The 15,131-nt window shown below is 36.2% G+C and overlaps 2 protein-coding genes across 5 annotated transcripts; one reads left to right on the forward strand and one right to left on the reverse strand.

Annotated features, from left to right (window-relative positions):
• Nucleotides 1-534: 534 nt before the first annotated feature.
• Nucleotides 535-2,464, reverse strand: LOC135835037 (low choriolytic enzyme-like). Its single transcript, XM_065349085.1, has 5 exons — nt 1,817-2,464; nt 1,560-1,733; nt 1,119-1,433; nt 908-1,041; nt 535-808 (listed from the first exon to the last, which is right to left on the reverse strand). Exons 1-5 carry the CDS (start codon nt 1,893-1,895, stop codon nt 590-592), a joined length of 921 nt encoding a protein of 306 aa, XP_065205157.1. The 5' UTR covers nt 1,896-2,464; the 3' UTR covers nt 535-589.
• Nucleotides 2,465-3,423: 959 nt separating this feature from the next.
• Nucleotides 3,424-14,094, forward strand: LOC135835038 (large proline-rich protein bag6-B). Of its 4 annotated transcripts, none has more exons than XM_065349089.1 (22): nt 3,424-3,614; nt 4,141-4,224; nt 4,306-4,423; nt 4,498-4,840; nt 4,920-4,999; nt 5,068-5,212; nt 5,291-5,468; nt 5,536-5,995; nt 6,069-6,263; nt 6,340-7,134; nt 7,219-7,271; nt 7,343-7,714; nt 7,793-7,858; nt 7,949-7,993; nt 8,075-8,188; nt 8,284-8,511; nt 8,881-8,983; nt 9,066-9,202; nt 9,290-9,517; nt 12,938-13,225; nt 13,327-13,486; nt 13,582-14,094. In XM_065349089.1, the coding sequence occupies exons 2-22, from the start codon at nt 4,162-4,164 to the stop codon at nt 13,791-13,793; spliced, it is 4,383 nt and encodes a 1,460-aa protein (XP_065205161.1). In that variant the 5' UTR covers nt 3,424-3,614; nt 4,141-4,161; the 3' UTR covers nt 13,794-14,094. The 4 variants fall into 4 exon arrangements, with proteins under 4 accessions (XP_065205161.1, XP_065205159.1, XP_065205158.1 ...); XM_065349087.1 differs by having other exon boundaries at nt 3,425-3,689; nt 12,935-13,225; XM_065349086.1 differs by having other exon boundaries at nt 3,425-3,614; nt 12,935-13,225.
• The last annotated feature ends 1,037 nt before the right edge of the window (nt 14,095-15,131 follow it).

Consider the following 15,131-nt stretch of genomic DNA (forward strand, 5'->3'; position numbering starts at 1 on the left):
TTTTCAAAAATTCACCAAAAATCGAAAAACGCACTTCAGCACTTGAAATTTTGACAGGTGATAAATCTTTGCCTAATCTTTCGATCTACCGTTGTACGGTTTGAGAAACTTTGTCCAAGTCCTATGTTGGAACGCAAAATCTGCGATTTTTGCTGACCTGTCAATCAAAATGGCCGCCATTTTGTAAGTAAGGGCACTGTTTTTTTTTAGTACAAGGGCTAGAAATGTTCCTTAGGACTCCCCCTTTAAGAAAAAAGTTGTCCCAGAGGATCGACCGGGGGGTTCCCCTACTATTAAAAATGAGGAATTGTGAGTAAATTGAACAAAAAATAGGTACTCTCTTTCATCCTTTTTGTGAGAACGTAAGCAACACTCAAAAGGAATGTTTTCTTTTTTATTATGGAATTTTCCTTTATTTCATCATTATTACGTAGGTACCTATCTAAAAAATCGAGTCAAATCAGTTGCTGCACACGTTCGTGAGGTTCCCATAGGCAGTTGTTTTAGCCAGTGTGATAATAAAAAAAAATTGAATACATGCTCGCACGAATGAAAATTTTATTTAAAAACTTCACGCACACTAATTTATTCAGAAAAGAGGGAATTTTTTGAACTTGGTTTTCTCCTTGGTTTTTTTGGATTGAGGTTTTCGATTTTTATCGGCGAAGAAAGTTTGAACTTGTTCGAAAAACCATTCAGCACTTCCATATGGAACTTCTTTTTTATGACAGTTATACATTTGTCTTATTTTCTCCAAATCTCCCTGAGTGGCTCCAACGCGCTGGCCTAATTTCGTATCCGGGTTTTTCTAATATGAACACAAGAATAAAGAGTTACATACTACATAGCTACCGTATGTTATGTCAAATATGGCAACCAGGTGTAGGTAGGTATTTATTATACGTACTTTATAAACAATTGTTTCATTGCCATTTTTTGAAAACGCATGTTTGGGATAATGCATAACACTGTTGATATCGTACGAAACATTATAAGCATGTGCATCAGTTTCTGGTACTTTGGCGAAATTCGATACATATTCTGTAAACATTTTTTAAAACAGCAAATAGATGATTACAGATAAAAGCACTTATAAGTTGAGCTATGATATTGCCTACCTTCGGTTATATTTCCCCAATAAATGATTACGTGATCATCTCTATCATATCGGGATTGCTCGTGAAAAAGGCCTAAAATATGTAAAAATTCGTGCTCAACGGTTCCTTGATGTTTCATGCATCCAGGTGTTTCGAAATTCACCGGATGTGGAATTTCAGCCTTTGAATGATATCCGATTACCGCAAAACATCCCGCGTTTTGTTTGTTGTTTATAAATATGTAATGTTTTTGACCGTAATGTGGTACAAATCGAATACAAGTCTCGTTTTGTAATCTTGCCATTCCGGTTAATATTTTGGTTTTATCTTCTTCAGCTGAAATAATTTTATAGAATGATTTGACGTTAAATGAATATGAATGGATGGGTAGGTACATAGGTATATAAAAAAAAATGTACGAGTTTCACGTTATAGTATAAAATGTAAAATTCATTCGCTTACTAAAATTTGACGCAATTTCATAAGGAACGGTTGCATTAGGCCAACGATAAGTTGGATCGCGAACAGCATTTTTAATGCTACTTTTCGATTCACCAAATAAAAAAATATCTCCTTCGTGTTGATTAGAATATAACTCTGGGAATACATCTTTCAAATACGTAGCTATTTTCGCACCTTGAACGAAATGTATTTTGTAGTTACAAAATAAACTGCATATAGGTAGGTACACATTTTCAAAAAGGTATACAATCACTTACTTCTCTGAGCATCAGAAGCCGAACTGTGTTCGCGGAATATCGAATATAAAAAAATTAATGAAATAAATAAAATTTTCATTTTTAACGCATTTGCCACATTACCGTTAAATATTTTTCAAATAAATCCCCAGGGAAATAATTTCATTCAGTTATCCAATCATTGACAATTGGAAAATGGTAATTTTTGATTTATTCACCGTAATGCATTAACGTTGTTTCCATGTTTGTTATCAAAAAGAAGGCAATACATTAAAATTTATTAGAGCTGATCAATATTCTTGAAACGAACGTACTTTTATCTGTAAAATTTAATTAGATGCAATCGGAAAAAATAATGCATTCTAAGTACATACCTATCTACCTACACCTTGAGGACTTGAGGCCCATCGTACATTTGTGTCACTTTTCTGCGTAGTTATGAAGTAAAACTTTGAAAAGATACCTTATTATTTAATGAGATCTTCCTGAACAATCACTTTCGACATTTATTTTGCCATTTACCTCCTTTGAAAGTATTGTGAAAGGGTGAAAGAGAACAGTTGAATCCTTATGTTATTATAGCCTGACTGAATGAGTAATGTTTTCTAATTATTCAAATTATTGTAATGTGACTGCGATAGAAATATGAGGAGCTTGGTTACAAAGTTAGACAAACGCCACAGGGTTGATTTTGAGAAAATCCATGTTTTTTGTTACAAAAGTATACAGCATCGTAAAGGTGGGGGATATTTGGCATTTGGCAAATTGTAGTGATGATACTGAGTAACAAAAATACGAAAAATATCCTTCCACCATCATCCCCCACCACTAATAAAATGAACCTGAAAATGCACTTGTCTGATTTTGAAACCAAGATGAAGATAATTTGAAAGTGAAGTTGTCTAGATCAGTTAGGTTTCGATACGTGTAGGATTTTTAACCCTCTTTCCATTTCTGAGGTCTCTTAGTTTCAAAATAGTACATAAAAAGTTGAAAAACGCGATCAAAGTTTTGCCTTAGTTTCAAACACGGACATGTGAACATTATCTTAGTTTCAAAATGAGACATATCCTATCATCATAGTTTCAAAAACAGACATATCCAGGATATGTCTGTTTTTGAAACTAAGACAATTTGCACATGTCTGTGTTTGAAACTAAGGCACAACTTTGAGCGCGAATTAATAATTAATTAATTATCAATTCATTTTGCAATTACTGATGCCTGGTGGAATAAGAATTTTTGTGTTCATAAAAAATAAAAAATTTTTTGGAAAAACAAATGACGAATGTAGCATGCGGCAACGTTGCATTTTTCATGGTAAACAAAAATTCTATCCTACTCAATTGGGAAAAAAAGTTTAGTTTTCCGGCAATTTAACGCATGAAAAACTCGATTTCTCGTCACTAATGTTGAATTTTAATTGTAAGAACTCAAACAAAAAGGCCAGAGTGCAATTTGTGACCATTTATTCCAAGAAATTCACTAAAACATGAAAATATGTGAGAAATTATGCTTTTTGGGACGACATGCAAATGAGCCGAATTTTTACCTATTTTGGAAAGTTACGTCATTTCTCGATTTGTCATTACCGTAAATCGACACAACATTGAATTTTGTATGTGTAGTAGTGTAGTAGTGTGTTAACAGTAGGCTGTGCGAAATTTGAATTCATTTTTCTGGCTTTATCAACGTAATAATTTTATAATTGAAAGTGGAAAATTATTTTTGCGATTCGCTTTTTAGTTTTGTAGAAGTTAAATTCAACTTTGGTGTATCATCATTAATGTGCTATTGTAATCTGACTTATGCTTTGAAAGTATGTATGGGTTTTAATCAATCGTGATATTTCCAAAATTCCGTTTGGTGTTTGCAAAATTATCTACCCATAGAGGTGATTTCATTTTTCATGCTATCGTTTATCTCGTGTAATTCGACACATTATACGACTCGCTGATCGTTGATTTATGGTTTCTTCTCTGTAAATCGAAGTGCTCTAGCACCTTGAAGACGTTGTTGATAGAATTCGGCATGTCGAGTTACCGTAAAACCGTATACGTTTGAAATCATTGACGAAATTAATTTGGTAATTATAATCGACGTAGGTTCACGTTGCAGCAACTTATTCGTATTAAAATATCTTTCGAAGAACGGAATTCAGCATTCAGTTTCGATACCGTACAGTCGAAGTTGCTAGACTGATGTAATAAAAATAGTTTAGGGCGTATTCTTCGGTTACGTTTTGTTTTTGAATCGACAAACGTACATATATATTATTTAAACGACGATTTAAAACTTTACGTTCGTAAATTCGTACATGTATTTAAACCTGCGTTATGTTTCAGGTTTGTATTAAATGAAACAACATGATTGAAGTAACCGTAAAGACGTTGGACGCTCAGAACCATCATTTTACCGTACCTGATGACGTAAGTTGATTTATATCAACGATTCCGTCACCTTTGTTCGTTCATGTATTAACGATTTTCGCGTAATATTTTTTTCCACAGTATACCGTCGAACAATTGAAAGAACACATCGCTGAAACGATTCAGATTCCTAGTGATTCTCAACGTTGTATTTATCTAGGACAAGTTTTACAAAATGAAACTAAATTATCCGAATACGGTACGTATATCGACTCGAATGATAATTTATTCGTATATTGGAACTTCATTTAATATCGATTTGTTCTCATATAGATGTTAACGGTAAAGTCATACACGTCGTACAGAGACCACCTCCCAGCAGTGCTTATTCTTCTAATGCTCAGGGTTCGACAAACAGCGCATCGTCCACAAATCGTCGATCAGATACGCATACCGGTACAATGTACTTGGGAGCCATGGCATTTCCTTCGGATTTCATGGAAGGAGGCTTGACATTCTTGCATTCCCGCACTAATTTATCAGTGAATCGTTTGGTATTCGCTAGAACGCTTCTACGTCGAGCTATCGGTAACATCAATTCGTTAGAAAACGCTAATTACTTCGGAGCAGCTACGGAGCAATCTCAGTCAGCTACCAACCAAGCTGCTAACGCGTTGTAAGATTTTCCTCCAGATTTATTTTTTTATTAAATGTTATATTGAAAAATATACAAAATTTAAATGTGGTATTTTTAGAGCCGAAGATCTGAATACAGAAGCGAGCGGAAGTATTGCGGATCCAGGTCCGGATGTTGAAATACGAATCGAAATACCTAGTAAGTTTTGTCACGACGGTTTCATTTCAAAATGTTGGAATTTTTCGAATTAATAGTTTTTCATTTAGATTCCCAACATGATACTGTACCGGAGTCGATGGTCGGAGGAGACGAACCAGCTGAAACACTCGGTGTAGGTTCCGACGATCCGAGAGAACGGCCTCAAACCGAAGAAAGCACAGCCGCCGGAAGTGGTTCATCCAGTACACAACAGTACGTATTTATTCGAATCGAATATCGTTGCCATAATCAACATTAAAGCATGAGAAATTAATCTCGATCAATTTTCAGGGAAAGTTTCAGCGCTAATGCGGGCAGTGGTCCTCAAGATGACGCCAGCAGGAGACGTTCCCGTACTACGATGATGGCTCAAGTTCTAGGCGCAGCGTTACATACTCAAGTTCGTTTGATTCCGTTTATGAGACTGTTGAGACAATATTTGCTTCAAGATACAGCTTTCGGTCCAGATGTACGTACATTTCTCGTATTTTTACATTTATTTAATATTTGAAGCTCATTTGAGTTTAATTCTACAGATACAAACAACCCATACCGAAGAACAAGTCCAACAATTGTACAATTCCGTTTCCGAACTGATGCATTATTTCGCTCATATTTACCACATGCTTAGCGATATCATGTGCGACTTCAGTCAACCACCTCCTCGTACATTGAGATGTCGTACTGTAGTTGTTCAACAACAACACGCTTCTTTGAGGAGAGAACCTCGAGCTAGGTCTACTGTTATTCGATCTCCTGTCGTAGCTGTTCGTACGACTCCGCCTAGTACATCTACAGCGACCGGAGACTCCGCTAGTGCGCCGCCGACAACCGAATCGTCTGAAAATAATGCGAATGCTGAAACATCCAACATGAGCGGAGATGCCGGTACATCATCTGTTGAAGTTGTTATCGAAGAAGCCGATACTACTAATATTCACGATAATAATGACGAAAGCATGGATACCAGCGAACCAATCATTCCTGGAGCTGAAAGTAAGTTCAATGTGACTTGTGGAAAATCTGTATTGATTGATTTGATGTTAATTCGCTTGTGTTCCGGTTGTAGTACATATTGAAGGAAGCAGTGCTGGTGTAAATGAGAATTCGAACGGTCCTACTGTAACAGTTAGAGGAAGAACTGGCAATACGTACGTTATTCAGTCTATGCCTGAGAATATTGTACCAGAAGGAATACGAATCAATTCGGTCGAAGCTACTATTCTGACACCTAACGATGATATTGCTAGTGCTCTGGGTGCTGGTGAGTGAACTTTGTTATTTTGTGTGGTTTTTTTTTTTGAAACCATTCAGAGATGAAATGAGTTATATTTTCGCAGGAGGAGCAAATCCGAGATGGAGAGGTGGTTTCTTGCCAACCGAGGTGCTACAAAACATGTTTGGTTTCGTTAACCATTTCCGTCACAATCACCGACCTCCTCGAACCGCATCCGGCGAAAGGAGCACCAGCAGTAGCAGCAGCAGACCTCAAACCGGTGGTAGTGCTTCGGGCGAAACCGAACAAACCGGCAGTCAAACATCAACATCAAACACCAACGGCACCGACGACAGTAATCCACAACAGCAACAACAGGCACAGTCTCAACAGCAACCTCAACAACAACAATCGAGCCAGAATACTTCGAGTAGCGGTGGCAGTGGTAGCAGCAGTGGTGGCGGCGCAGGTAGTGGTGGTAGCGAAAGATTCGTAGAGTTCGACGTACCCGGCTTCGGACGAACATTTGATCCATTCTTGCCTTGTCATTCGCACCATATCCATCCGATCTTATCGCGTGGCGGTAGCATTAGGCATATTGGTAATTTACGCGCGAGTACTGCGCAAGCTTCGTCCAGCCAAGCTGAGCAGCCAAATCAGGCATCGTCACAGGCGACTGGTCAGCAACCTCAGGCTGGTGATCAAAATCAACAGACTTCTCGCGCATCTCAAGCTTCTGCGCAAGAACCGAGTCAGAATGGGACGTCGGAAGGAACCGCTAGAGCCGAATTCGAGGGTACTTTCCCGATGCCCGATCATGGTCATATTATGGGTATCCTTAATTCGATTCTGCCCATGTTTAGTAATGTCGTCTTCAGAAGGAGTAATACCACCGGATCTAGTACTCCGCCTACCGAAAGTAAGCCAGATTTTAGATTTGATCTTCGGTCAAGATGAAAATTAACCCGGTTTTAATTTATAATTTTTTCCTTTTATTTTATAGATGGTGCTGAAAGAAATACCCAAGAAAGACCGACCTCCAGAACACGTTTCCAAGTTAGTATAATTTTTCAGCACTCGTATAGTTTTCAGAAACGATTCTTACATTTTTTTATTTCCTGTCGTAGTACACTTCAAACGTGAATATCCACCCTGGTGCTATCCACATCGAAATCGACCCAGTCACTCGTAATATTCAAACAAATCACACACCTAGCACCAACACCAACGCCGAGTCGTCCTCTTCATCTCGTACTCGTAGATTCCGTCGCCCTCCTCGACCTCGTATGCCTGGCCAAAGACCAAGCCGTAGACCGAGAGCTTATGCTATGTCTGTTAATCGCTCCGAACCCACCGCTGCCGAAACTGCTTCGGCTGAAGCTGCATTTATGGCCTCGTTCGACGGTACCGGAACACTTTGGCCTATGTCGTCTGCATCTTCTTCATCTTCGTCGTCGTCGTCTAGCTCATCGTCGTCGGATATCGATTCGCCTGATACGGTATGTAGGATTTTATCGATGACGTTTTGAATACCGAATGCACGTTCAGTTTTTCAACTTTGAGGTACCTTTTTTCAGAGACACGAAGAAAAGAAGGCTAAGAAAGAGAAACGTTCAGAATACACTCCTTGTAAGACTATCAAGGTGAGGGTTTTTTTTGGCTGTAATTTTCGTGCTCGTTTTAATGAAATGTAAATTCGTTTATCATGATTTTTTTTCTTTTCATCCTTTCAGAATATGTATTCGGCGGTGAAAAAAGAAACGGTACGTTATTTATTGGTGAGTACTTGAAATCTGAATTCATCATTGACGCTTACAAAAAAGAATGGCTGTAATCAATACTCTTTAATCGGTTTACAGGGAAGTCAAAAATCCACCGGTGGCAAAGCACCTAAAACCGAAGTTAAAAATAACACGTATCCGTTATTTTCGGAAAATCAAGAGGCTGTGTTTTTCGATATCATCAAAGCAGTGGTAATTACGGTTCTAGATATCGTACAACGACGACAATATTTACGTCGTAACATTTGTTTAAAGTATATTACACATATGCTCGTGTATATCCGCAGATAAACGGTACGTCGATTGATCAAATAATCGGCGGCGGCGGCGGCAGTAGCAGCAGTAGCAGTGGTAACAGCGGTAGTCAAAATTTGGATGAATTGACGACGTGCGTTAGATACAAAATACGCGATCATTTAACCGAACGTAACATTCGTAATGGCGATAAAGATAGCGTACTAAATGCGGTCAATATTTTAATCAACAACGATTTATTCAAAATGAAGTACTTGCTGGTTAGTAAACTACTCTATTCGATGTAGTGTCGTACCGTGTACAGCTCATTACGAGTTGAATTATTCATACGATATTTTCTCGGTTTTAAAGAAAACGCGAATCGTGTATGTCGTTTGATCTGTTCGTTCGTTACGAAAGTCAAAAAAAAATACGAGTGACAATTCGCATTTTATGAACGTACCTCGATACCTATGGTAAATTGCGATCACCGTATTGACACCCATATGTTGTCGTAATGGCAAGTGATAACGTTATCGTACGATAGAAACGACCGTAAACGCGTAAACTTGAAAATCATCGTACAATGTGTATTTTTTACTCGTCTTCTGTACGCCGATAAAAACATAAACGTTGGAAATATTTTGTAGGACTCGGATAGCGTTAAACAAGAAATCGATTTAGTATCAACGTTGTGTAAATTTAATCAAGACAGTGTTCCAGAATTAATCGAATTCATAATTAAATCCGAAGGTAACTCGTAAGACAATCGTAACTCTTTAACGACACATAGAATTCATTTCTAAACCTGTCCTGTTTTTGGTACTACCTACAGATTTAAACGAAGCAGATACACGTAAATTTTCGCAAACATTCAATTTCTACGTCGCCCGCCTATTAACGTTATTCGTTTACTGCATCGCCGGAGATGATAAAAGTGTGCATATTAAAAAAGTACTCGGATCTGTGGTCGTAAGTGTTACTCGTTGTGAAATGAAAAAAAAAACACTGCGCAGAGCTCAATTAGGTAAATTAATATCGATACTAATTCGTTTACAGGAGGAGGTGATAAAAAGATTGCCGGCTAAAGAAGAACTGATACGGTGGTTAAGAAAGGACCTAATCAATCACGTTATCTCGTATTCGAAAATTTGCCATCCCGATAATTTGCCGTCATTTATGAGACATTACGTAGTGTACAGATTACCTCCTGTTATGCCGATCGAATGTACAGTTGCTACCGCGACCATCACCAGTTTCGGAACGAATGACCAACAGAATACCGAAGTAAGTTGCTACCTATCTTATCCATAAACCGTCCAGAAGAATATTTTTAAGACTGATTGCGAGCTGACGTGTCTGACGATACGAATCCAAGGTTGATGTGTGTGCATGTGTTCGTGCAGTGCCGTGATTACGCATTGATGAGCTTTTCGCGGTCTGTTCTGTGTGAACATTGAACGGTGAAAGAGTTAGAGGTGTTGGGGGGAGTGAAAAGGCAATGCGATAGTGATAGAAGCTGGACTGGGGAGATAAAAAGCAGTGTTACCGGAAGGCTGTGATGTAGAGATTAACAAGTTTCATTGATGATTATTTTTTGTGTGTCGTATTTTTGAAATTTAACGGTTATGAAAAGAAAAAAAAATCGAAGAACATCCCCCCCTCCCACTAGATAGCAAGATGAAAAACATACATATACATACTCAGATTTTCAACTGTAAAATTTCATTTTTGGATTTTGGCAAAATTGAAAAAAAAAAAGTGAAGCAGTTTTAAAATTGAATAATTTAGAAGTTTAGATGGAAAGCGTCCTTCTTCTTTTCTACTGAAATCCATTTTTCATGTTTTCAATGGAAATTTTCAACCAGTTTTTTTTTCAAGACCTCAAAGGCTCAAATTTCTTCAAGGACTCTAGATATTTTGACTTTAAAAATGGTAGGCTGTAAAAAAAAATCGCAAGATCTTCTATAATTTCCAAAAAATCCTACTTCTTGCTGAAAAATTTACCAAAAGAATGCTTGCTTTTTAGCAACATTCCTGAATTTTTTTTTCAAAAATTCCTGAATTTTTTTTTCAAAAATTCATCCAAATGTTTTGTTTTTTCTAATTGTAATTTTACAAAAAAAATTGCAAAATTTCTACAAAGCTTGCGAAAAAAATATAAATTCATTTTGGAAATAAATAGCTATAATGGTAAAAGTCTTGTTTTTCTGACAAAAAATAGTTTTTTTTAGCAAAACTGCTGAAAAGTTTTTTTTTCAAGAATTTTTCGATTATCCGAAAGTCTTTCTTTTTTGCCAGACATTGCAAAAAAAAAAAATCATTTTGTGCCAATAATAGCCAAAAAGTCCTGATAGTAGGAGGACCCGCATAAGGATCACTTGGACCGCCTGCCGATCCTCCGGGACAACTTTTTTCTTAAAGGGTGAGTCCTAAGGAACATTTCTAGCCCTTTTCCTAAAAAAAAAGTGACTCTACGTATAAAATGGCGGCCATTTTGATTGACAGGTCAGCCGAAATCGCTGATTTTGCGTTCCAACATAGGACTAGCATGAAATTTTCTAAACCGTACGAAGGTAGATCGAAAGAGCAAGCAAAAACTCATCACCTGTCAAAATTTCAAGTGCTAAAGTGTCTTTTTCGATTTTTGGTGAATTTTCAAAAATCAAATTTTGGCCATTGGGATATACCCTATTTTCGACATGCCAAATCGATTGGAAACTGTTTCAACCCGTTTTGAGCAGTTCTGGAGCCTCCAGCAAATTTTTGAAACTCGAAATTCTCATAAAATTTCATCAAACGGAGTTGGAAGTTGAAATTAATTCTGAAAAATAATTTCAATACGCTGTGAAGTTGACTGCAGGTAAATTTCAAGTCGTTTTGGAGCCTCCAGCAATATTTTAAAAATTACTGGAGCCTCCAGTAAATTTTTGAAACTAAGAAATTTCCCTGGAATTCCATCAAAATGGAGATGGAAAGCTGAAATTAACTATGCTCTCCAATTTTAACACCCTCTGAAGACGACTTCGGGTGGGTTGTAGCCTCCAGTGACTTTTTGAAAGGTTTCATGGCGTTTTTAGGAGAATTGAAATTTTGAAAAAGTAGCTGGAAGCTTCAAAACCACTTAAAACCACCATGCAGTCGACTTCATATTATTGTATTGAAATTAGTTTGCAGAGTAAATTTCGGATTGCTAACTTCATTTGAGGAAATTTTGGGGAAAACTCAAGTTTCAAAAATCTACTGGAGGCTCCAAAACGACTTGAAATTCACCTGAAGTCGACTTCATAGCGTATTGAAATTATTTTTCAGAATTAATTTCGGCTTGCAACTCCATTTGATGAAATTTTGTGGGAATTTCGAGCTTCAAAAATCTACTGGAGGCTCCAGTAATTTTAAAAATATTGCTGGAGGCTCCAAAACGACTTGAAATTTACCTGTAGTCGACTTTACAGCGTATAGAAATTATTTTTTAGAATTAATTCCGGATTCCAACTCCATTTGACGAAATTTTGTGAGAATTTCGAGTTTCAAAAATCTGCTGGAGGCTCCATGAACAGCTCAAAACGGTTTGAAACAGTTTCCAAACGATTTGGCAGGTCGAAAATAGGGTATATCCCAAATTTCAGCTTTCTAGGTCAATTTGGTAAAATTTTGATTTTTTCTCACATTTTGGCCAAAATTTGATTTTTGAAAATTCACCAAAAATCGAAAAAGGCACTTTAGCACTTGAAATTTTGACAGGTGATGAATTTTTGCCTGCTCTATCGATGTATACCTTTGTACGGTTTAATAGGTCTCCCTCTTTAAGAAAAAAGTTGTCCTGGAGGATCGGCAGGGGGGTGCAAGTGATCCTTATGCGGGCTCAGCGGCTCACCGACTATGATATTTGCTAAAATTGTCAGTTCTATGCCTTGTGCCAAAATTAATCGATAATTATCGCATTTTCAAAAACTGACAAAATGGCTGAAAATTGTTGCAGAAAATTCCATAATGTCTCACTTTTTTTCAAAAATTGTGCAAAATTCTCATTGTACTGGTTTTCTTCCCAGTAATTTCCAAAAAATCATACTGTTTGTTAGTTTTGCTAAAATTGCCAAAGTTATGTGTTTTGCTATAATATTGGGGAAAAATCTCGCTTTTTAACAACATTCCTAAAAAATTTCACTGTTTTTTAAAAATTCCAAAAAGTCATGTTTTTAATGTCTCACTTTTTTTCAAAAATTGTGCAAAATTCTCATTGTACTGGTTTTCTTCCCAGTAATTTCCAAAAAATCATACTGTTTGTTAGTTTTGCTAAAATTGCCAAAGTTATGTGTTTTGCTATAATATTGGGGAAAAATCTCGCTTTTTAACAACATTCCTAAAAAATTTCACTGTTTTTTAAAAATTCCAAAAAGTCATGTTTTTAAAAAATAATTGTCCTAAAGTCTTGATTTTTGCCAGAAATTACCAAAAAGTCTTTCCTTTTACCAAAATTATCAAAAATTCGCTTCTTGTCAAAAATTGCCAATAAGTTGCTTTTTTACAAGGTTTTTTTTTTGCCAAAATTGAGTATGAGCCCTGTAAATAGAGAGAAATCGTGTTGCCAATGTAATGAAACTAAAAAAATGATGAAAAATTATCCCGAATTAAATTTCCCGATAAAATAACTGAAGCTCGTATCAGTATTATTAATCAATTTTTTCTTTTATTTTTACGCAGCAGTCTCAACCAATGGAAGTAGAAGACGCGGCACAATCATCCTCATCGACATCGAGCGAAGCATCGTTCGTATCGTTCAATTCAGAAGATAATAACGCTCAGCAATCTGCCCAGCAGCAACAACAACAACAACAACAACAGCAACAACCGGCTACGTCTGCCGAGCAGTCGAATAACAACGAGACCTCAACGACAGTCTCTGGAAATCCAACCAGCGATGCTGCGCAGTCTTCAGAAGCATTACCAGAAGTTGTATTGAATTCAGAGGAATGGCATAGGTCTTTCCCATCGGTTAGTTTTACCATACCTGAACTTGAAATTCTGACGTAGTGAAAAAAGTACTTACGTACTGATTTTTCTAATATTGGTGTAAATTTCATCTTTGTGTTTAGGAATGGGTGCCTATTATCGCTCGAGATATTCATAGACTGAGAAGGCAAGGAAGCCAGCCACCGTATAGTGACGCTTATTTATCTGGAATGCCCACTAAACGAAGAAAATTGATTAAAAATAATAAACCAGATCTCAATAACAGTAATCAATTAATTACCGGTAAGCGTTCATTCGGAGGGAATATCTTCGCTTTCTTTTGATTTTATTTTCGACGAGATATTAATCGTTGTATAATTTTTGTTATGTTTTTATAGAAAATCTATCATCGGCTATCGATTCAGCCGGATTGTCGTCTTCGATAGGCGCTATAACGAGTCAAGTTAACGAAACTGCCGCCGGTCAGAGTAGTTTATCTGAGATAGTTAAGGAAGAATTGAAAGAAAACGTTCGCGAAAATATAGTTCAACAATCGGATTTCTTACCACGACGATTCCCCGATTCTACCAAGTATTTCATGGATAAGTAAACAAAAAAAAAGACTAGAAATCAGGCATAATGGTTACAGTTTCTCGTTTCTTTTTTCTCTATTTTTTTTCTTCTTTTTTTTTGTATATTTATATTATAAATAAAGGCTTATTTAATCGGAATTTTAATACTATTATTATTTGATAGCGGTAGTGTATATTTTTAAATTATTGTTTACTACGTGTTACTACGTTTTATTATTAGTCGAATTCATTTTTCAATTTGTACAATTTTCAAATTATTCGCTTTCTAATGTTAATGGATTTATAATACGAATTTAAAATACAAAAAAATCAAGTTGATTCGTTTTTATTCATTTAACACGACTTTTGTTTGGTTATGTTTCTACATGATTTTTGCATTAATGCATTGTCTAAGTGCTTGGTCCTCGAATAATTCATAATTGCAGCGAAAATCCATTAGCCAACTGGATACAGGCCTTAGTCCCCTTTGAGTATCAAATAATGCACGATCCGAAAGTACATAGGCGTGAATTGGTTTGCCGACCATGGAAAATCAAGGAGCAACGTTATGGGTCAATTAGCGATGATTTTTCAAAGTTATACTGAAATGTTACAGACCGGTTGAATTATAATGCATAATGCATGAATGAGTTCAGCTTCAAGTTTAGGTTACACTTGTTCCATTTATCGGTTTGAACTTCGGTTTTAGGATTCTGATTTTCGGTTTTTATTTTTTGTTTTTTTTATCTAAAAACTGAAATTTGAAAATTCTGAAAATAAGTTTATAATTGAAAATTTGACAAATTAAACTGAGCACTGATAATTGAATTGAAAAATTTGTGAATGAAGTCAACTGGAGATGAAATTAAAAATTCTAATATTAAATGAAATACCGAAAATGGAATCAAAAAGTGATGGAAATTGAAAAATTGTAAATGGACGCAAAAAATTCTGAACATTAATAAACTTAAAAAATGAAGAATAATTGAAGAAAATTCTATATAAAAATCTAAATTTGAATACTAAATAATTAACTTTAAAGATAAAACTAAATGATGAAGAGAAAACAAAAACTTTGAATATAATACCTACTCGTAAAACATTGAAAAGATCTGTTACCTACTAAACTTTAGAACGATCAGTGTCGTATTCCAGAAACCACCTTCACTATAGAAAAAGCTGATCTCAACATTGCAGGAAATGTAGGCAACTGCATCGGAAAAACTTTAAGGGCGAAAAAATTAATCTGCTTTTGCGCTTGGCCCATAAACACTTGAAACAATTTTCTTTGCGAAGCCGGCATCTCGAACCAAGTAGTGTTGTAAATCTCATCTGTAACTATTTCATTCTGAAACAAAGGTTCGGAAGGCATTGGG

This window comes from Planococcus citri, chromosome 2 (assembly GCF_950023065.1).
Source record: "Planococcus citri chromosome 2, ihPlaCitr1.1, whole genome shotgun sequence".
Lineage (NCBI taxonomy): Eukaryota > Metazoa > Arthropoda > Insecta > Hemiptera > Pseudococcidae > Planococcus > Planococcus citri.

Excerpts from the sequence above, each read along its gene's own strand:
- LOC135835038 (XM_065349087.1), top strand. The coding sequence starts at position 4,162 with ATGATTGAAGTAACCGTAAAGACGTTGGACGCTCAGAACCATCATTTT. Across the intron at positions 4,424-4,497 it reads AACTAAATTATCCGAATACG|ATGTTAACGGTAAAGTCATA; the intron begins GTACGTATATCG and ends GTTCTCATATAG. Across the intron at positions 5,996-6,068 it reads AATCATTCCTGGAGCTGAAA|TACATATTGAAGGAAGCAGT; the intron begins GTAAGTTCAATG and ends TTCCGGTTGTAG.
- LOC135835037 (XM_065349085.1), bottom strand. The coding sequence starts at position 1,895 with ATGAAAATTTTATTTATTTCATTAATTTTTTTATATTCGATATTCCGC. Across the intron at positions 1,734-1,816 it reads GGCTTCTGATGCTCAGAGAA|GTGCGAAAATAGCTACGTAT; the intron begins GTAAGTGATTGT and ends ATTTCGTTCAAG. Across the intron at positions 1,042-1,118 it reads TTGGGGAAATATAACCGAAG|AATATGTATCGAATTTCGCC; the intron begins GTAGGCAATATC and ends AAATGTTTACAG.